Here is a 21882-nt window from a genome sequence, read left to right as displayed (position 1 = left end):
CTACTTCTCAGGCCCTGGGATTATAGGTGCGTACCACCGCACCCCGTTTCTGTTACGTTTGAGATCAAACCCCGGGCTTCACACATGCTAGGCTGGTTCTCTACCAACTGAGTTTCATCCTCAGCCCTTAGAACCCTGAGTTTAGAAAGCTACCTCTGAAATGTTACTTTCTGGATTGTGCAGTCAGCACTTGGGAGGTGGAGGCCAAAGGATCCCAAGTTCAAGGGCATTCTCGGCTACATAGCTACTTCAAGGTCAACCTGGACCATAAGAGACTACGTCTTCAATACAAATAGATAAATCCAGTTCAGGGCTCTAGAAGATGTCCCAAGGGGCAAATGGAAAAGGGAAAGGAGTATATGGGAGAGTAGGGCTGTTCTTATTCTCAGCACCCCTGCGCATGGGCTGCAGACTGTGGAGCACTTTTATGGTCACGTGAAAAGGCGTTGCAGTTCCAGCAACCCCACAGCTGTCTTTGAAATAAACTGAGCATCGATTCATTTCCTAAGCTTTGTCCTGGGTTAGATAAGGGTGTCCCCTCCCAAATGGTATTGAAACTCAACCCTCATCGCGGCAGTGCTGGAAGGGGGGGGACTATTGAAAGGTGACTGAGTCACGAGGGACAGCACCTTCAAGAATAGATCCTGGATCTTTCTAAAAGGACCCGTGGAAACTGGGGGACAGCTTAGTCACTGAAGTATTTGCTTGAAACATGAGGACTTGCAGTTGGTCCCCAGAACCCATATAAAAAATCTGGGCACAGTAGTGAGTAGCTGTGATGCCAGTGCTGGGGAGATGGCAGCAGGAAGAGTCTGTGGGCTCACTGGACATCCTGCCACCTTGCTTGGGGAGATCTAGGTCAGTAAGAGACCCTGTCTCAAAGAAACAAAGAGGTGCAGAGCTTAAGGGAGTACAGGAATGACACGCGATTCTGTCTTTGGGCCCCCACATGCATTCACACCCATCTCCACATAAACACATTACCACAAGTGCACCCACATGTTAAATAAATTCCTATTCTTTAGAAATAAACCATTCTCCAGTATTCTATTCCAACAACACAAACGGGCACTGACAGCCTTCCCAAATTGCCTTCCAACACTGCTTGAACACGGGAAGATGAATAGGACAGGCTTTTACTTGAGAAGCTCACAGTCTGTTCTAGTCGGCAAATGTCTTACCTCACGCCACCCCATTTACCAAAGGTAACTCACAAAATCAAATATGAAAACTAAAAGTTTGGCAGAGAACACCAGAGAAAGCCTCTGCATCCTTGGGCTAGTAATCAAACAGTTATTAGGCCATACCACTAAAAGCATGAACCATAAAAGAGAAAAAAAGCTAAGGCGGACTTCGCAGACATTAACAGGGGGCTGTGTGAGCGGCTCAGTGGGGAAGAGGAGCAGCCGAGCATGTGCAAAGCTCTGAGCGTGGTTCTCTGCTCCGCAGTGCGTGGGGGGCCAGCCTGGGAAACGTGGGAGGTTGTCTGAAGTGCTTACATGGATTGCTTGATGCTAGGGTGAGAGTAGAGTTCCTGTGAGTTTGGGGAGGAGGCAATGGCAGTGTCCTAAAATGAGATCATGTCAATGGGTGCACAATTTTATAAATTTACTAAAACTCATTTGATTGCATACTGGTCACTGGATTTTTTGTGACATTTTAAATTACACTTCAATAAAGCTATTTAAAAACACATACACACACACAAATCTAGGGTCTGGAAGATGTAATCCAGTTGGTAGCATGTTGACCTAGCATGCACGAAGCCCTGAGTCCAATCTGTATTACATAAACTGACAGTACACACTTGTAATGCCAGTACTCAGAAGGCAGAAGCTGAAGGTCAATCCTAAGACACTATCAACTCCAAGGCCAGCCTAGGCCCCATGACATCTTGTCTCCAAACAAATAAACAGAAATACAAATCTGCCTAGGAAGGCATGATTGAAACACAGCACCGGGCTGGTCGGGTAACCTAGGAAATAACCATCTTCTAAGGCATGAAGAGGTTTACAGGAAAACTTTCTGTCTAGTTCTCCATCTCCACGGAGATGCAAACAAAACAAAATGATTTAATAATCAGCAAGGTAAATTTAGAATAAACACAAACAGCACCGACAGTAACTGCCATCAAATACCACATAACTTTAATGTAACTCGGATATTCCTGCAAGCAGTTTCCTTGGTGATCATTAAGACAAGACAAGACAGGGCAGGTGAGATGGCTCAGCAGGTAAAGGTGCTTGCTGCTAAGGCTGATGACTTGAGTTCGATCCCCAGGATTCACATGGTAGAAGGACAGAATTGACCCTTGAAAGTGCTCTCTGACCTATGTGCATGTACCATAGTACATGAATACACACACACACACATAAATAAAAAAAACAACTGTAATTTTTTTAAAAATTAAAAAGAAGAGACAAAGCATTTTTTAAAAGATTTATTTATTTTTATTTTATGTGTGTGAATGTTTTACGTGAATGACTGCTGTGTGTGCCTGTGTATCTGAGAAGACCTGAAGAGGGTACCAGATCCCCTGAAACTGGTTTTGAGCTGCCATGTGGGTGCTGGGAACCAAATCCAGGTCCTATGCAAGAGCATCAGGTAATCTTAACTGCTGAGTCTCCTCTCAGTCCTGTGGAGTACATTCTTAATCCCAGAATTAGGAAACAGGAAGATCAGGAGTTCAAGGAACACTGGTTGCACAGTGAGTCTGAGGTCAGGCTGCAACTGGGACCCTACCCTAAAGTAAGCCTAGGGCTAGGATGTGTCTCAGTTGACGGAGTGCTTCTCTAGTGTGTACAAAAGCCTAGTTTTGGTCTCCAGAATGCCATGAAGCTGTGCATGGTGACACACGCCTACAATCCCAGCATTTAGGAGGGAGAAACAGGAGTATACAGTGTTTAAGGTAATCCTTGGCTACATAGAGCGCAAGCCAGCCTGGGCTACATAAGACACTGTTCTAAAAGTATCTAGTAATAGACACGGCAGATAGTTCAGATCTGGTTCCAAATGCCTGAAGTTCTAGCATTTGGGATGTGGAGGCAGGAGGACTGCTACGAGTTGCAAGTTCAAGGCCAGCCTGGGCTACACTGTGAGTGCTCGACACAAAAGCAGAGAAGGGCTGGACGGATGACTCAGTTGGCAGAGCAAGTGCTTCGCAAGCTGCTGAGCTGTTTGGATCCCCAGCACCCACGTAAGAACCCAGCATGGCGGTGTGTGTGTACGGCCGCAGAGCTGGAGGACAGGCAGGCAGATTTCTGAGGCTTGCTGGCCAGCCAGCCTAGCCGAAAAGGCCAGTTCCAGGGGCAGAAAGAGATCCTGTCTCAAAAAATAAACTAGTGAGACAGTCCAATTGTCTATTTGGCACAACCTAGACTCACACAAGGAGAGACTCAGTGAGGGACTATCTACACTGGATTGGACTGTGGGTGTGCCTGTGTGTGGGTGTGTATCTTGGCCTGTGGGGTGCCTTGTGGGGGTGTGTGTCTTGGCCTGTGGGGTGCCTGTGTGGGGGCGGGTGTCTTATGTTAATTGATGTGAGATGAGCCAATCCACCATGGCTGGATGTGAAGTAGTGGAGAAATCAAGCTAATGGGCGGGCAGACTGTACTCAAGAGTTCATTTCCCTTTGCTCTGAATGTGACGTGACTGGCTACTTGAAGTTCCTACCTCAACTTCCCCACAAGGATGGGCTGGAACCTGGAATTTTAAGCTAAAATGAACCCTTTGGTTGGGGCTGGAGAGATGGCTCAGCAAGAACACTGACTGCATTTGTAGGTGATCTAAGTTCAAGTCCCAGCACTCACTTGGCAGCTCACAACTGTCTGTAACTCCAGTTCCAGAGGCTCCAACACCCTCACACAGACACACATGCTGACAAAACACAATGCACATATAATAAAAATAAATAAACGAATAAACGTTTTGTCTTCTGAGTTGCTTTCTGTTGGGTATTTTACACAGAAACAGAAATAAAACCAGAAGTGGAGAACGATAGAAGATCACCAAAGTCAACCTCTGTTCATGCATGAGTGGGTGAGTACACCCACTCACCCACCCCGCCCACCCACACACCCCGCCCACCACCCACCCACCCCGCCCACCACCACACACCCCGCCCACCCACACACCCCGCCCACCCACACACGCCCCGCCCACCACCACACACCCCGCCCGCCCACCCACCCCACCCACCACCACACACCCCGCCCACCACCACACACCAAGCACACAGACATGACTGTTTGACAGTTGGGACTCAGACTTGGACAACCTGACATGGACCAGGTCTGGGGAGATGACCATGATCGCCGGCTTGCACACCCCTTACCTCGATATCCCGATTCAGTTGCTTCACGATAGCAGTTATATTCCTGATATGTTCTTCCAAGAACAGCCTGGCTAAGCGGTCCCCTCCCCCTTTGTTCTGCATCTTCTGCAAACTGCTGACGATGTCGTCTTTGATGCGGAAGGCATGCTCCACCAGGGCTGCCGTGGTTTTCTCATGACAGAGGATCCTGTCTTCCAGCTGCTCCACCAGGCTCACAGAAGAATAGGGTGCCATGGTCAGGGACTGGCTGTGTCGGGGCATGGTCCTCACTCGCCTGTGGAAGGGAACCACAGGATTACAAGTAGCTGGTGGGGAAATGGAAATCTTTCAAGCCCGACTTTAGACTCCCCAAAGAAAGAAATACAAATTGTCTCCATTAACAAATGAGATTCAAGGAAAAGAGCTTTCTTTGGGAGCTAGACAGGACTTTAAGGTGACTATGCCCATGGAATTAAGAGGGCTGTTAGCAGGCTCCATGGCCTCCAGGAAGCAGGAGGCTTCCCCTCATCAGGTGTGATAGCCAGAGCAAGCTGACCCCAGAGGTTTGTTGACCTACTGCCTCCCTCTCCTGGTCCCCAAAGCATGAACTCCAGAGTCTCTAGGGGCCAGGCAGTTCCAGAAATGAGGAACAGACATCTTACAGGAAACAATCACAAGGGCTGGGGACTCTAGAGAGTGAGAATATCCCCTAGGGTGCCATGGTTTTGTTTCACCCATAAAAAGAAATGAGGTCCTTTATAAAATTTATTTGTTTTGAGGGGCTATCCAAATGATACTGCAGGATAAGCTAGGAAAAATCAGACGTGGCTGTGAGATCACCTCACTCTTTAAATGATGGCTCATTTAGCAAGGACTTATGATATGCAGGCTACGCAATGCCTTTCTGTAAGCCAGTGTTTCCACACAGGCATCCAATAAGCAACTCCCGATTTCAAAGGGCTAATGGGAACATTTGCCTCCAGCTCCACAGTGATTTCACTGTTGGCAGGAAACCCAAATTGATTGCAGAGCCACTGTGAAATCTCTGCCTTTGGGGGTCATGGAGTGGTCCACAGGAGCCAGGATGTTAAAATGCTTTTCTTGCCCTTAAACAAAATGACCTCTTACAATGCGAGGGTCAGAAGCTCTCTGTATCATAACCCTCACACCCTCTAGCAACCCTTGTGGGATGGGTGGAAAGAAAAAGTATACCTTAGATGCATATTTTCCAGATAGTATACCCTTCCTGGGTGACAAGAGAAGGAAATACAGTGTCCTGTTGGGCCATTTTCTTTTTAATAATTCACATCTGTTGGGGAAAAAAATAAGTGCTAAATTATTGAGCAGTTTATACCTAGGATATAAAGGACCTCAAACTCTGATTATTTAAGATACCAGGAGGCTCCTAAGTTATGTGGCTACACCAATCAGCTGCAGTTTGTAAATGCTTTTGACTTTACACATGAAATAAAAACCAAGTGCTTCCCAAGAAGGAGGAGAAGGCTTGAAAACCAAAGGCTCCTGACACTAGGGCAGCCAATCCTTATCAGACAGAGCGTCAAGGACCATTAAATGGAGTGTTCAGAAGTTTCCTCATTCCCCACCCTCATCTTGAGCTTGAAAACAACTTTCCCAGAAGCAAGACCCTCACCTCACCTCCTGAAATACCAGGCCTAGAACCCAGCCCTTTGCACATGCTAGACAATTGCTCTGCCACCCAGCGACACCTCCAGCCCCCAAAGCAATTTCCTTAATAGATTTATTCAATCTTGTACTTCTCTGTAGAGATTTTGAATAAGCCACTTTAGTCAATCTAATCTGGTGAGCAATTAAGAACGCTTGTTCTTGTTTCTAAATGAATCAAAAATAAAAAAAAGCAATGCATGTGCAACGGAAGCTGATTTGGAGTAACCTATCTATCCACGAAGAGAACAACATGGCAATGCTTATTTGAAAAACTTGGTTATAAAAGATAACCATTCATACCAAATCTTACCTCTGCACAGTATTTGGCTGTCGCGATTCATCAGGAAACGGGAGTTTTTCAAAGGTTTTAGAACTTAGGTTTCTCAAGCCCGTGGTTAATTGGCTTAAACAATGAGTGTGGGTACCGAGGCGCTGATGCTGTAATTAGCCCCATTCCGACGCTGGGTTGAGAAGCATTTCTGACTGACACCATTGTTTTGGCATCGGTTCTCCAGTGTTTTATTTTTAGACTTTCAAAATGTGAACATTTCACTTCCCCAGACAAAGAACTTCAATTTTTAAACAAATTACATTTAAGAGGACAAAAAGTAACTTATGTCAAACAGGCTATGATGTTCAACAAGGTCTTGGGTGAGGAAGAATGTCTACCATTTCGACAAAATAGAATCATAGAACGTGGAAACTTGGACGCATAGAAATACTTACACTCTTGAGGCTACATGACACTTTTATGGGATTTTCATTAATGAAACAGCCCAACTAAAAACTCATTTAGCATCTATTAGAAACCATCCACTCCTGTCTGGCACCCCCGAGTCAGAACTGCCGGCAATTAAGGAATTATCTTCAACTGTAGAGTTCTTTACTGAGACTATCAGTCCCATTCATTACAAACCAAAGGCCGGATGTAGACTTTGGCCATCCCTTCACTGAGGCTGATGCCACCCACCTGCCTGAGCTACGGAAGCCCCACCCAGACAAACCGTGTGAAAGAGGAGAGGATACACCCTTGACTCCTAGATGGGCTTGCTCAGCCCCAACACTTCCATTATCCGGCACAGACTCCACGATATTAGATTCCCTATGGCATAAGTTTATAAAACGTTCCAGCATACCTTCCGTGGGTGCTGCAAGAATCTGCTCATCTGTTTAGTCACCTGCTTGGTTGGCACCAGGACTCTTTGCCACAGTAGTGGGAGGGAATCTTTATTTCAGCTGAAGTAGAGGCTGCTAATCAATCACTAGATTAAGTCCCTTCCCAGGCGGTATTTCCAGATCTTCCCATGGTCAACTCCAGTGTGCCTGCCTGATGTTAGCATCTCCCATTAGTTTATGGATCTGCTCTCTGACAAGTGGGTCTACGGTGTAAACAGGAAGGTCAGGGTCCTGCGCTACTCTGATTGTGTCTTAAGTCCCTGAGGTTTGCTTTTATGGGGGTGCATTTTATTTTGAGATGGGGTTTTATCCGTCTTGGAAGCAAACAGCCTTAGCCACCGGGCTATCCCACAAACCCTCTTAACTTCAGGTTTTAGAGATCCTGCAAATTTTCCATTCTTGCGACCACAGCCCCAATGCCTGCTCGCCCTCCAGCTTCCTATGGTGAGAAGCTGCCCTAACCTGGCTCAGCACAGATGCCTGGGAAAGGACACCCAAGAGCAAGAGCAATCTCACCACTATCCTGCCATATGCACAGGCCAACAGTTTCCTGCTCTCCTTCCCTCTCCCATCTGACCCCACAGCCCCCCTTCTTCATATATGACTTGAACAGACCTAAGGCTGCTTTGAGGTTTTTGTTTTGTTTTATTGCTTTTTTTTTTGAGACAGCTCCATGTAGCCTAAACCAGCCTTGACTTCACTAGGTAGCCAAGCATGACCGTGAACTTCAGATTCCCGTGCTTCTACCTCTGAGTGCTAACATCACAGATATTCACCACCATGCCCAGTCTACACAGAACATGGGAATCCAACTCAGAGTCTGTCTCCAGGCAGCATTCTACCAGCTGAGCTACATCCCCAGTCCCTGTTTGAGGCTACTTTTAAACGTCATGTCCCTCTTCTCTTATCTACCTAGCCCCTGTGCTAGATTGCTGGATTTGCCTCTGTGGTGTGAAGGGTCACTATCTGGCTTCTATCTCTCTTGGTGAGGGAAGAAGGGCTGTGCAGCTCAGAACAGGATACCTAATTTCCAAAGTCAACACATCCAGCTTGACCAGACCAATGAAAGACCACGAGAAATAGCCATAGCTGTCCAAGACTCCCCAACAGGCCTCAGACAGCAGGATAACACAAGAAATCAGGCTTGGCCTTCTTTGTAGGCAGCCGACGCAGCCCACCCCAAGACCAGAAGTTTGGAGACCAGGTGAGTCATTCCTGGAAAAGAAATTATCATAACTCAGCATATTCAAGGATGGAGGTGGCGTTTTGGTTGCGAGGTGGACCAGGGAGAAATAGCGAACCATTCGGACTGTATGTGGTCGGTGAGGCTGTGGATCCTCACACCCAAACGTGCAGTGTTGTTCATACCTGGCCAATGGGCGATGACTTCCCTTCACCACTCCTTGACACTATCCGGATCCTAAAGCACCCCCAGAAACCTCCACTGCCTTGGAAGGGGCAAGACAAAGACTTAACCACTTTAAATGTTGTGACAGTAATCTTGTTTGCTTCCCTGTTTGCCATAGGCTCTCTCTGTTTAGTCCAGGCTGGCCAATAAATTTGCTATGTAGCCCAGGGTGGCCTCAGAATCTCAATCCTCCCGCCTTGACTGGGCGCTGGAATGACCCGAGTGCAACCCTCCTGCCCTGTTCTATAGTACATTTTTAAAACAGTAGAAAGAAATCTGCGAAAATGCAACCAGTAACATTAAGCGCATTTTCATTCTGTTCTCATTTTCAAAACACTTTAATAAGCATGTTATTTTCACGATTGCAGAAATTTGAACAAGTACTTCTCAAATAAAACAACAAACTAAGGAGCAGTAGCGAATGTAGAAAGTGTTCACTTTGAGCTGTGAAAACAGACGCAAGCCTCATGCTGGGTTCAAAAGACACCATGGTTCAATTAGAACAAACACGCTGTCGGCTTCACCTCCTCGTTCTCCTGCAGGCACCTGAGTTATGAGACCTGAGCCTGGTGCCTCTGTCCCAGTCACAGCTGTGATCGTGGCCTGGGTTACCTGTTCGTGAGGACTTGAGCATCCGGCACAGACACAGCAGCACGCCACTCAGAGCACGCCACCCGCAGCACACCACCCGCAGCATGCCACTCGGAGCACGCCACCCGCAGCATGCCACTCGGAGCACGCCACCCGCAGCACGCCACCCTCAGCACGCCACCCGCAGCACGCTACCCGCAGCACGCCACCCGCAGCATGCCACCCGCAGCACGCCACTCAGAGCACACCACCCGCAGCACGCCACCCGCAGCACGCCACCCGCAGCATGCCACCCGCAGCACGCCACGCAGAGCACACCACCCGCAGCACGCCACTCGCAGCACGCCACCCGCAGCACTCCACTCGCAGCACGACACCCGCAGCACGCCACCCGCAGCACGCCACTCGCAGCACGCCACCCGCAGCACTCCACTCGCAGCACGACACCCGCAGCACGCCACCCGCAGCACGCCACCCGCAGCACGACACCCGCAGCACGCCACTCGGAGCACGCCACCCGGAGCATTTCCAAAGCCCCAATTCCAGGAGATGGGTAACGTGCTTACAGGAGACCCAGGCAGACATTTCCAGTGGAATGGCTTTGACACACTTGCCAAGGCTTGTTTTCTTCCCCTCGACTCTATTACACTCACAACGGGAATGCTGTTGCGCTAGACAGGTCAGGGGTGATTTCTATTGGATTCATAGCACTGAGTTTCAGAGGACTGGGGTGTAGCTGAAGCTCTGGGTCTCACCTCCAGCACAGCATAAGCCCAGTGTGAGAGGACATTTCCAATCCCAGCACTGGAGAGGTGCAGGAAGGGAATCAAGAGGTCAAGGTCATCCTTGACTATACAGAGTTCAAAGCCAGCCTAAGCTACCCAAGACTCTATCTCAAATAAAGGGGTGAAGGGGAGGCCTGGAGAGAAGGATCAGCAGTAAAGAACATTTGTTGCTCACATAGAAGGCCTGAGTTCAGTTCCCAGCACCCACACAGCAACTCAGAGCCATCCATAACGTCAGTTCCAGGGAATCCAGCCCCTTCTTTTGACCAACTAGATCATGAGCATGACCCACATTACATACACACAGGCAGGCCAAACATCATACACATTAAATAAAAATTTAAAAATCAGAAATAAGTAAAGTTTAAGGAGTTCTAGGATGCTGAACACATTTCCTGGCTGTCCAGCCAACTCGGTGAGTTGCCAGCCTCTTCGGTCACATGGATTCACAAACAGCCCCCAGAGTGCAAGGAACAGTTTGGTGGCGCTACCTCAGCCCACTTGCCAGGGCTCAGATGATGCCAGTGTTGTGAGGAGAATCCTTGCAAAAACAGATTGGTTTTGTTCTCATCTATTAATAGCAGTTATTTTGAAATGCTATTTAAATCTCTGTTGTTTATTTGAACCGTTTGTGGATGAGGGGCTTTAGGGCAGCAGGGACCGTGCCCTATAGGAGTCTGTAGCTCCTAGGAAGCCAGGCATTCTACCTCTTCACAAATGCTCATAGAGGCTCATCAGCCTTTTCATTTCTCTAACGGGGAAAAGCCCATCTTTTTTAATTATTGAGGTGCTTGTGGTGGCTTACTAAGAACGGCCCCAGAGACTCATTTATTTGCTTGCTTAGTCACCAGGGAGTGATACTATTTGAGAAGATCCGGGAGGTGTGGCCTTATTGGAGAAAGTGCCTCACTGGGGACGGGTGTAGAGGTTTGTTTGTTTGTTTAATGACTTTTTTAATTTTTATATTTGTATGTGCATTTGTGTTTTGCCTGCACATATGTCTGTGTGAGAACCATCAGATCCCCTGGAACTGAAGTTACAGACAGTTGTGAATTGTCATGTGTGGGCTGGGAATTGAACCTGGATCTCTGAAAGAGCAGCCAGTGCTAACCACTGGAGCCATCTCTCCAACCCCAGGCTTTGAGGTTTTAAAAGCCCAAGCCAGGCCCAGTTGTAATGGTTTGTCCTGTCCCTTTAAGAGACAAGCCCCGCCCACTCCCCCTCCCCTCCACTGAGTCAAGCAGATTTTTCTTCAGCTTCCAGCCTGAATCCTTCCTTTCTGTCTCTCTCCCTTCTCCCCTCTGGTTCCCTTTGTCTTTCTCTCTCTCTCTCTCTCTGCTTCTCTCTGCTCTTCCCCCTTCTCCCCTTACTCTTTTTCCCTTCCCTTCCATAACCCATCAAATAAATATCCAACCTCACTCTGCATGGTGTGCCTATCCATGTCTCTGTCTCTTACCCGCCACGTGGATCCCTGCCTGGTACTGGCTTCCTTCATAAGCCTCAGTGGTCTCATGCCTGCTGCCCACTGCTGCCACTTGGGGACCTGCGGCATTTTATTTTTACCATAACACCAGTCCCTCTCTTTCCCACTCTCTGTCTCTCTCTTGGCCTACAGATCAGGATGTACCTCTTAGCTGTTTCTCCAGCAGCACACCTACCTGCATCCATGCTCCCTGCCATGATGATAATGGGTTAAGCCCCTGAAACTGTAAGCAAGCCCTCAGTTAAATGCTTTCGTTTATTTATAAGAGTTGCCGTGGCCATGGTGTCTCTTCACAGCAATGAACAGTGAGTAAGACAGTGCTCTACCCAAGTGATATACCAGTGGCTGCCTCAAGATGCCCCTCCATCATGAGTGTGGCTGCAGCTTTAGGTCACCCATGCACTCCTGCAAGCATGTAGCTGCACCCAAAGACATATCTTAATATTACGTTTTCCAGTAGCTATATTTAGTGACTTCTCTTTCTAGCATTAGCAAAGACACATTACCAAATGTTAAAAAGGGAATCTGCCAAGTGCAACAGCAAGAACAGAAAAAATATTATTAAAAGCGGGTATAAACTCTCTACCTACACCCGAGCTGCACCAGGGTTCACCCACGAGCGGGGAAGGCACGACTTCTGGTTCTGCAGGCAGAAGGCTGGCTGTGTGTGACTTTAGGCTTCTACCCTGCCTGACTTCCTAACTGAAAGACTAAGGATGAAGGCTTGGAAGAATCCCCAGCCTCCAGCCTGTGCCCTTGTCTGGGCGTTCGGGGGACACCACTGCCCTTCTCTGCCTATCCAGGAATCTCCTTCCCAGAGATCCTCCCATCCGGAGTGACTGCAGCACCGCACATTAACACTCTGACTTATTTAGAGAGAGCAGGGGAGGACTCTTGAGCCCTTCCGCAGATAATTAAAAAACAGGGAGAAAAGCAATATGACATAAACAAAAAAACAAGCTCAAGGCACCAGGGGTTTCTGAATAACATCTTCCCGGTTAAACAATTTTAAGAATTCCATAATTCAAACAGCAGCCCCACACATTCTCTCCCACACAAACACGCTCTTTATTAAGCCATACTCCAGCAACAGGATCTCTGCCTCACCCACGAAGGGTGTCAAGGGTGTCGTTACCACAGCCACAAGCTATCAGGGGCTGGGAGCTGGCCGCCAGTCAGCAGGGAAGACAGTCGCACCCAGAGGGAGGGTCCTATGGGACCCAGTCACTTCCTGTGCACACCATCCATGCTAAAAGCTAAGTGTTGCTTCAGGAGACACCCAAGTGTTCATTCAAGCTCTCTGATGCTTCTCAGGCAACGTATTCCCAGCCACTTTCCTGGTGTGACAGAAAGAAGTAACTATAACCCTTGCTTTAAGCCACTGAGCAAAACACTACATTTCTAAAAAAAAAAAAAAAAAACCAAAGGGACTGGGGGAGTGTAGCTCAGTGGTAGACTGCTTCCCTAGCATGCTCAAAGCTTTGGCTTCAATTCCCAGAACCATAAAATAAAGGGCGATAAGATCACATCAGTTAACTGCCCAGCCACAGAAAAGAAACAAATAAAAGATCATTCAACAGTAAAAAGCAAACAAGTTTCCCCTTTCTCCAAAAATCTGTCTGGTTTTATAGTAGAGAGTCGTGAAGATCCTGGGAATGGAGGAAGGGAAGTGAGAGAGATTCTGGCTGAAAGCCAATCATCAGGCCAGCCTGTGCGGCCATGGGCCTTGGTCAGAGATGCTTTCTTTTGCAGTGATCAGGGCTGAATGCAGACTCCTAAGTGGTCAAAGCGCTGAGAATAGATGATGGCCAAATACACAGCCACAAATAGGACATTTCTGTTTCACCCCTCCAAGACTCAGGAACCATCACCCGAGAGCTGGAGAAAGTGGGCATGGGTGTGGAGGGCCGACTTCTGGGGATGACAAGTAGGTGGCATTCATAGCAGCTGTGGGTGCCAGCACAGGTTAGGCCCATCCACATCCTGTCATGGAAGCCCAGGATGCCCTGATCCTCTGCAAGGATCTATGGTTGCTGGGGGAAGGAGATGCTTGGGAAGGTGCCCATACCCCTGTGATCAAACCTCTACCCACACTCCTGTAAGCAACCCTAGTGAGACCCTTGAGGATACACACACATGCATACATGCATGTACATATGTATACATATATGCACACATACACACATGTGCACACATGCAAGAAAAAGAGGGACATGAACACAGAAGTGGGTCTCACTAGAAAGAGGAAAATCAGCAGAAAGGGGGAGCGGGAAGATAGCAATATGAGGGAGGTAAGTATGATCAAAATACATTATGTACATGTATGAAAATGTAATAAAATCTGACATTATGTATATTATGTATAATTGCTACATGCTATCAAAAAGAAAGTCATGCAGAAGAACTCCACTTTTCTGTCTCCTGTCCACCATGATATTACTCACTGTGTCTTGAGGGACAGAAACCTCTGGGTGCCTCTTGAGCCCCGTGGAAGCTTGGTGTCCACAAGCCTTGTGTTCCTGGACCTGGCTAGACTCTAAATCTGGAATCTGGCAGAGACACCCTGAGCGCATGATGGCTCTGGGTATCAGCATCCTTCTTGGTCAGGGCAGGGAGAGGTTCCTGACTGCTCAGAGCTCCAGATCTTGCTCCAGACCTCTGGCAGCAACCACTCACTGGCCATCTCACCCCCAGCTGAACTGGGGTCTGAACACAGACTTAATCGGTCGTCTCTACCAGCCGGGCCAGTGAGTTCAAACACTTCATTCAATTTTGACAATTTCCCCCAAAGAGAAAGAAAACCCCATCCAAGAAGTCAAAAGCTAAAACCATCCATGTAGAGAAAGGAAGATGTAGGAATGATTGACAGAAAGGAACTAGCAGACAGGAAGGGAAAGGGGGTGGACGATGACTGGGAGGAGGATGGGAGGGGGAGCCCATAAAGAGCTGAGAGGGAGAGGCCAGACCAGGGAGGGAGCAGGCATCTGAGAGGGAGAGGCCAGACCAGGGAGGGAGCAGGCATCTGAGAGGGAGAGGCCAGACCAGGGAGGGAGCAGGCATCTGAGAGGGAGAGGCCAGACCATGGAGGGAACAGGTGTCTCACTCCCCGGGAGGAAACAGGAGCGAATCCCTTCTCTCACTTTCGGCTGCTCACTTGAGGCGTGAAGAACCACATGAGCCACTTTAAATATGCCGGTCGGTTTCTCTACTCCTTTTCCCCAACCACACGTGCTCGCTGCCTTAACACACACCCCAATCAAAACGTTATCGGAAGCATTTATTTCACCCACAGCATGGAGACACCTCCTCAAGCTCTGGGGAAGGTGCTCAGCTGGTGCTTGCTTCCCACAAACAAAGCCCGGGACCCCATCCCCTGAGTCACAGAAAGCTAGGCGTGGGGCTGCACAGCTGTGGCCCTAGCACTCAGGTGGTAGAGGATGAAGGATGGACAGTTGAAGGGCATCCTTGGCGACATAATGAATTTGAAGCCAGCCTGGGACGCATGGGACCCTTTTCAAGGATGAAGAGGGAAAGAAAGAAAAAAAATAGAGATTGGGGTGATGGTTCGGTAAGTAAAGGCTGAGCACCCAGGTTCAGATCCCAAACACTCATGTAAATGCCAGGTGGGCATAGCAGTACACCTGCAATCTCAGGGCTCGGGGAAGCAGAGACGGGAGAGTCACGGGGCAAGCTGATTAGCTAGACCAGCCCGTCAGAGAGCTCTGGCTTCAGTCCAGAGGCTGCCTCAACAAACCATCAAGACACCAAGGTCAAGTACTGGTCTCCACAGGCATGAGCCCACAAGCATGCAAACGCATATCTACATCACACAGAGAACGAGGGACGGAGGGGAGAAGAGAGGAAGAGAGGGGGTGTTGATACTCAAGTGACCCACCATTTTGCTAAAGATCCAAACCGCACCTGACTCTTGGGATGGACACAGATCTCATACCCACCAGCCACACCACCGAGCACCTCCGTGGCTCTGAGAATGTCCTTGCTTAATTACCGAAGCAAACCCTGTAGTGTGAGAGGGGAAAGGTCGCAGGGGCTAAAGCCCTTCTCTCTCCCAAGCATTAGGAGCAAAGTTCAGATCCCCAGAACCCATATAACTATGCCAGCCCACTGTAATTCTGCCTATAAAGGCAGAGACAGGATCCCCAGAGCAACCTGGCTAACCACATCAACAAGCTCTGAGTTTGATTGAGAAACCCTTCCCCGGTGGACACGGTGAAATAACAACTGAGAGCCTACATCAGACTCGGGCCTACACACACACACACGAAATAAATAAAAAAGAAATAACAAATCCAGTTAACAAATATTCACTGAGCTTCCACAATACTGAGAGAATGGAGCCCCCATGCCACAGGACCATCTATTAAACAGGAATTAACACTAGTAAGCCTCCAGCAAATGTGGCTGAGAAACACAACACAGTAGCAGGAACCAGGCTAGGCCATCAAGCAGATGGCAGGGCTGTGGGAACCAGGCTCTGAGGAGCAGGCATGTGAGCCGGGTATTCCAGGGTAGTCATTGAACTGAGGCAGCTTAGGGAGGATAAGGATAGGGCAGAGTGGAGGAAATGGTGACTAAGAGCCAAGAGCAAACACAAGGGGTTCTGCCGGAAAGCAGCTGGTGAGAGAAGCAGAGTCACTGAGGTCACCATGCCTGCAGAGGCTTTGAACTCCACACCTCCTCAAGCAGAAGGACAGATAAAAGAAGGGAGGTTGTGAAGGATACACCTCCACAGTAACAACCGCCATCCCCGAGACTGTGACAAAAAGCAGAATCAGCACAGCCTCAGGGGTTCAAGAACTGTCTCCGAGAGGGTGAGATCAGGAAACCCCCTGGGTGGCCCTGGGGACAGGACACAATATCCCCATTCAGACTATAACCACAAGCCCAATCATAGAGCTACAACACACACAGGCTGGACCCTTCTTAAGTGTCAACGTCATAAAAGACAAAACAGTTGGGAAACTGACCCAGATTAAAGAAACCAAACTAAACCAGAGGCAGGAGGATCAAAAGTTCCAGGTCAAACCAGACTACTTGGGGGACCCTCTGAGAAGGAAGGGAAGGAGGAAGAGGGGGATAGCTAAGGCAACACAATACTCACCTGAAGAGCCTGGCAGGTTGGGTCACTCCTGGAACCCCAGTATTTGAGAGGCTAAGGCAGGAGGGTTGCTGTAAGTTTTGAGACCAGCCTGGGAATATGATCTTATCTAAAAAAGGGGAGGGGACAGGTAAAGGCACCTACTGAAGCCTGAGAACAGGAATTTTGTCCCTGAGCCCTACATGGTGGAAAGAGAAAAGTTGCCTGCACAAGAGGGAAATCATGCCTGGTGCTGGAAACATAGCTAATTATCTGGGGCTGGTAAAGTCACAGATCCTGGAGGAGAATCTGCAACCTCTCCTTACTATACCAGCAGCATTCCTAAATATATTCTAAATATTTGTCCTTTGACCCACAGGTAAGTGTGGCCCTCACTCTCTCATCAAGGAAACTTCTCTCTGAAAGTGACAGAGAAAACCATTACAGAAAACTATAGCCAATCAAGATGCAGGATTGTGGAGCTCCGTTCCAGGAGATACATCTACAATATAGCTCCTGCACCTAAGGCTCAGGGAACATGGTGGAAGGAAGGGGGTGGGGGAAATAAAACATTATAAGAGACAGAGTTTCAGGAGGGTTGCCATGAGATTCTGTCTCCGGGTAATGTGGGAAGCTGCACCCATAAAGTCTCAGCAACACAGCTGCACAAACCTGAGCTGGACAAGGAAAACAATAACAGAGATGCTAAAGTGGATGGGGAAAGCCCCTGAGGCCTCAGCCCTACACAAAGAACTACAGGCAGCAAAGGAATGCTGGGAAGGGGAGGAAATAGTCTGACCCAGGGAAGAGCACACCGATTGGCTATCCAGTACCAAATGGTCAGCTCTATAAACATACACATAAGTAACATTATATAAACTAGCAGCTCGCATTTAAAAGTATAAATGTATATGTACACACACACACACACACACACACACACACACACTACCAAATGGAGTGCTTTAAACCCTAGATTGGATCCTGATCCCTAAACCAAAGCCTTTTGAAAAGATCTTCCTCTTCTTCTGTATAAAGATACTATTAGGACGCCTGACTAATATCTGTAGATTAGAGAGTAACACTGATTCAAACTTAACTTCTTGATTTTGACAAGGGCTGTATAAGAATATGGGCTTTTAAAAGAAAGGAACACATGCTTGAGTATTTGGGACAGCACAGGTACATTTTCTCCCTGTTGCTCTGACACGGTGCAGGAGAAATTACAAGTTAAGTGTGTGTCTGTACACACACATCCACAAATAGGTGCAAAGAGAGAGTGGGAGAAAGTGCCAGAAAGATAAAACAAGTGTGGCTGAAAGTTAATATTTATAGAATGCGGCTGAAAGAGAGATCAGAACTTTTCAGTTTATTGTTGCAACATTTCCATAAATCTGAATCAGCTTAAGATGAAAAAAAATTACAGGGGAAGGAAGGAAGCCAGAGTGATAAAATAGTGATAAAATAGCCACGTCAGGGACCTGAGCCAAGCTGGGGTGGAAGATCTCGCTGGGTCTGATGGCCAGAGCCCCTGTCTCAGCTCTGCCCCTAAGAACTGCCTTGAATCATGCTGTGTTCCTCCACTCGAATCCCTTCGTCCACAAAACAAGGATAAGAAGTGTTGGCCCCCCAGCCAGAGAAGGCATTGGCTCCCACTGGGGCACAGGAGGGTGGGCTCTGAGTTGATACTGAAGCTGGGAAGGAGAACAATTCAAGTTCAGAGTCCCCTGTACAGCTAGGGGCCAGCAAGAAAGTCACCGAATGAGGGATGTGAGGACCTGCGGAGACAGGGCATGAAGACAGAAAGAGGGGCACAGGAGGAGGGCAGCAGGGGCACCTGCAGGGCAGGGAAAAGGCTCAGTTCTACAGCCAAGACTCCTCTAGGAGGCCCCGTGGGGAGGCAGCTTCCCCTGAAAGATAAAGGAAGTGATCCATCAGAGGAGAAGACCTCCACAGAGATCAACAGAGCAGCCTGAGCACAGGCTCTGCCCTCCGACACAGCAGCCAACCGCTCCCTGTGGCTGTTTCAATTGAGTTTAAGCTCCCCTAAAATCCACATAAATTGAAAACTTAGTTCAAGCCAGGAGTGATATAATCTCAGCTCCTAGGAGGCTGAGGCAGGAGGACCGTGAGTTTAAACACAGCCCAGGCTAGACAACAAGACCCTGTCTCAAAAATAAGTAGATGAGAGAATAAGAACTCAGGTCCTTGGTCATAGTAGTCACATCCTGAAGCTCTGTAGTCACATGTGGCTATTAACTACCATCACTTCCTTCACTGGAGAAGGCTCTAGGGGACAGAATGGAGACTCTAGCAAAACAAGATCCCAACGAGGTAGTAAGCACAGAGTGGGGGACGGAGGGTGTGGAATGGCTTTAGGCTAGACACAGAACAGGCACAGAGATGGTCCTGAATTTCAGACCAGAAACACAAGGACACAGAGAGGTAGAGAAGGAAATACTTGGAGATGTGAAGGTGGGTACGACTGGACTCACACCGAGGTGGTGGGCAGTAACAGAGAATGTGGACACTCTCGTCTTCCCTGTCAAAAGCCACTTTCTGAAAGGGAACCTGGGGTTTAAGGGGTACAAAGCTGTGGCACAGGGCAAAGCGTATGCAGTCTGAGTTCATGACATGGAATTCTTGTGTTTCATAGGAAAGCAAGCCTCCATGAAATTAAAGCCAGCATCGATTTAAAATGGAACCAGTCCAGGGGTCTCTGTGACTGGCAGGCTAGGAGAAGAAAATACAGACAATGGGGGTAGTTTGGAGATTGGAGACTGGAATCCAAGGAATCCAAGGATGACAGCATGGTACACGCCTTTAATCCCAGCAGGCTGGAGGCAGAGATAGGCAGCTCTTGGAATTTGAGGGTAGCCTGGTCTACAGAGTGAGTACCAGGTTAGCCAGGCTACATATTGAGACCTTGATTCAAAAAAAAAAAAAATCAACATGTTAAAACCAAAGATGTGGAGCCCTGCAGATAGGCTGAAGCATTGCAACGCCAAAGATCCAGGGCTGGAATCCTCGGGGATGGTGAAAGCCACAGTAGGTAAACAGAGATGGTGCAGTGGGAAAAAGCCCAAGTCCTAGCTCCTGAAAGGGGAAAACCGGCCCAAACTCAGCATGTCTGTGGTATTAGTGGTTGAAGGGAAATGCAGGCAGAGTCCTGGGGGTCAAGGCTGAGCCAAAGGGGTCAAGGCTGGGGCATAGGGGTCAAGGCTGGGGCATGGGGGTCAAGGTGGAGCCACAGGGGTCAAGGCTGAGCCATGGGGGTCAAGGCACGGGGGTCAAGGTTGAGACATAGGGGTCAAGGCTGAGCCACAGAAGTCAAGGCTGAACCATGGGGTCAAGGCTGAGCCACGGGGGTCAAGGCTGAAGCACTGCAAGGTCATTAAGTGCAGCAAGTCTCCATGTGAAACACCAAGTCAACCAGCAAGTTCATGACTTCTGCTTACACGCAAATGAAGTGGTTTCCCTGCCTGAGCCAGCATCATATAAACTGTTTTCTCCTTCCTCTCTCCTTTTGTTTTAATTTTTAGACAAAACAAGCAAACCTTTTTTTAAAAATTGTGCGCATTTCGGCACACATGTGTAAGTCAGAAGACAGCTTAGAAGTGTCCGTCTTTCCTTGTACCGTGTAGATTCTGAGGTGCAAGCTCAGGTTGTCTGTCTTGGTGACAGGTGCCTTTAGCTGCCGGACCATGTTGCTGAGCTAAGCCTTGTCTTGTTATTGTTGTTGTTTTACAGAAAGGGTTTAGTTTGGTTGATTGGTTTGGGTTTTTTATGGTCTTAAACCATCCTAATGATTCCATTTCGATATTTGAGAGAGTCTAAATGAGCCTGTCTTTTTCAGAACGTGTCTGGCAATTCTGAGGGGCTATTAGGTTTGGGAAGTACTGAAAGCCAGAAACATAAGGAGAGACTTGAGGTCAAGAAGACAGTATCACATTCTAAGGCTTGGAGGTGACACGAAGGAGTTAGGGCCAAGTCATCCTGGTTCTATGAGCAGATCCCAGAAAGGGGCGTTCTGGGGGAAGTCATGTCCTTAGACTCTGGTAGAAGGGGAGAAAGTAGAGCTGAACTCAGAGACAGAAAATAAAAATACAGAAGAAGCGTGTCTGCAAGACACAAAAGAGGAGAGAGCCCGAGTGTCAGAAGTCACATGGGTTAGCAGCTGCGGGGGCAAGAGGATGAGTCCTCTGCTGATGGAGGCTCTGATCGAGGACTTGTCCTTAAAGGGCTGTAGGCTGGTTGACGGAATTCCTGGGCAACAGGGATTTTTGTATCTGCATGGGGGCAGATTTCTAGCAGGTAACCCATTAAGGACTTCTAAGCCCTCAGATATACCTATCTGAGGTACATCTGGCAGAAGTTTGCTCATTAACTGAAAACTTAGCTTCCCAGGTGACCTTTTTACACAGAGGAAGTCAGATTCCCACAGATACCAAGAGTGTCCTTGAAACACAAAGTCAGAGACATCTCAACCGTCCAGTGACAAGAATCCTGGGCACCCTTTGTCCCCCCTTAGAGGAAAGAGTTTATGGATGGAAAATGGAAAACGGCCTCCTTGTCATTTTTAGTACCGGTCAGTGCTAAAATTACACACATACACACACACACACACACACACAGAGAGAGAGAGAGAGAGAGAGAGAGAGAGAGAGAGAGAGAGAGAGAGAGAGAGAGGCAGGCAGAGGCACTGTACATTTCTTAATAAAGAACATATTTACTCTCAGAAACCTAATTCGTTGATTTCATTATATTTATTTGTTTAGCTTGTGTGCCTTGTGTGGGTGTGAAGATCAGAGAACAACTTAAGGGGGTTGGATGTTGCTCTCCTTTCACAGTGTGAGTTCTGAAGATCAAACTCAGGTCATCAAGCTTGGTGACAAGGACATTACCCCACTGAGCCACCTTGTCAGCTCCCCCCCACCACCACCAGTCTTTAAAGACCAAATGCAAAATATTTGTCCCTGCTTCCAAGAGATTCTCTCCGGAGATCCAAACCAGTCCAGCAGAATTTCTGTGAAATAATCTCTAACACCAGCACACACAGACTTTAAGATGAGTGCACGCATGCGCAACACCACACACACACACACACACACACACACACACACACACAGCTTCTGCACATTGAAGAAATGACTCACTTTAATTTGCCACTGCTTGCCACTACTGGGTTTTGATTTTACCTGTTCAGACACAAAGTTTCCTACCAGATCAACTACTGGAAAGAAGTATTCAGTAGCTTAAGCCTGAAATGGATTTAGGAGCACCGATGGGATTCTGATCAATGCATTTAACCAGCCTTCCTGGACCACAGAGTGTTCCCTCCAT

General features: G+C 48.1%; 1 protein-coding gene across 3 annotated transcripts in view; it reads right to left on the bottom strand.

The window, feature by feature from the left end:
• The window catches only part of Fam81a (family with sequence similarity 81 member A), a 54763-nt gene that overhangs the window by 31213 nt on the left and 1668 nt on the right, over positions 1–21882 (bottom strand). For all 3 annotated transcript variants that reach the window (XM_075965341.1, XM_075965340.1, XM_075965342.1), the window contains exons 2-3: positions 5525–5621; positions 4334–4607 (exon numbers count right to left, since the gene is read on the bottom strand). In XM_075965341.1, the coding sequence (XP_075821456.1) occupies positions 4334–4607; positions 5525–5535 (285 nt within the window). In that variant the 5' untranslated portion in view covers positions 5536–5621. The remainder of the gene's footprint in view (positions 1–4333; positions 4608–5524; positions 5622–21882) is intronic.

This window comes from Microtus pennsylvanicus, chromosome 3 (assembly GCF_037038515.1).
Source record: "Microtus pennsylvanicus isolate mMicPen1 chromosome 3, mMicPen1.hap1, whole genome shotgun sequence".
NCBI lineage: Eukaryota > Metazoa > Chordata > Mammalia > Rodentia > Cricetidae > Microtus > Microtus pennsylvanicus.
The sequence above is the reverse complement of the archived record's forward strand: the minus strand, read 5'-3'. Positions and strand labels throughout refer to the sequence as shown.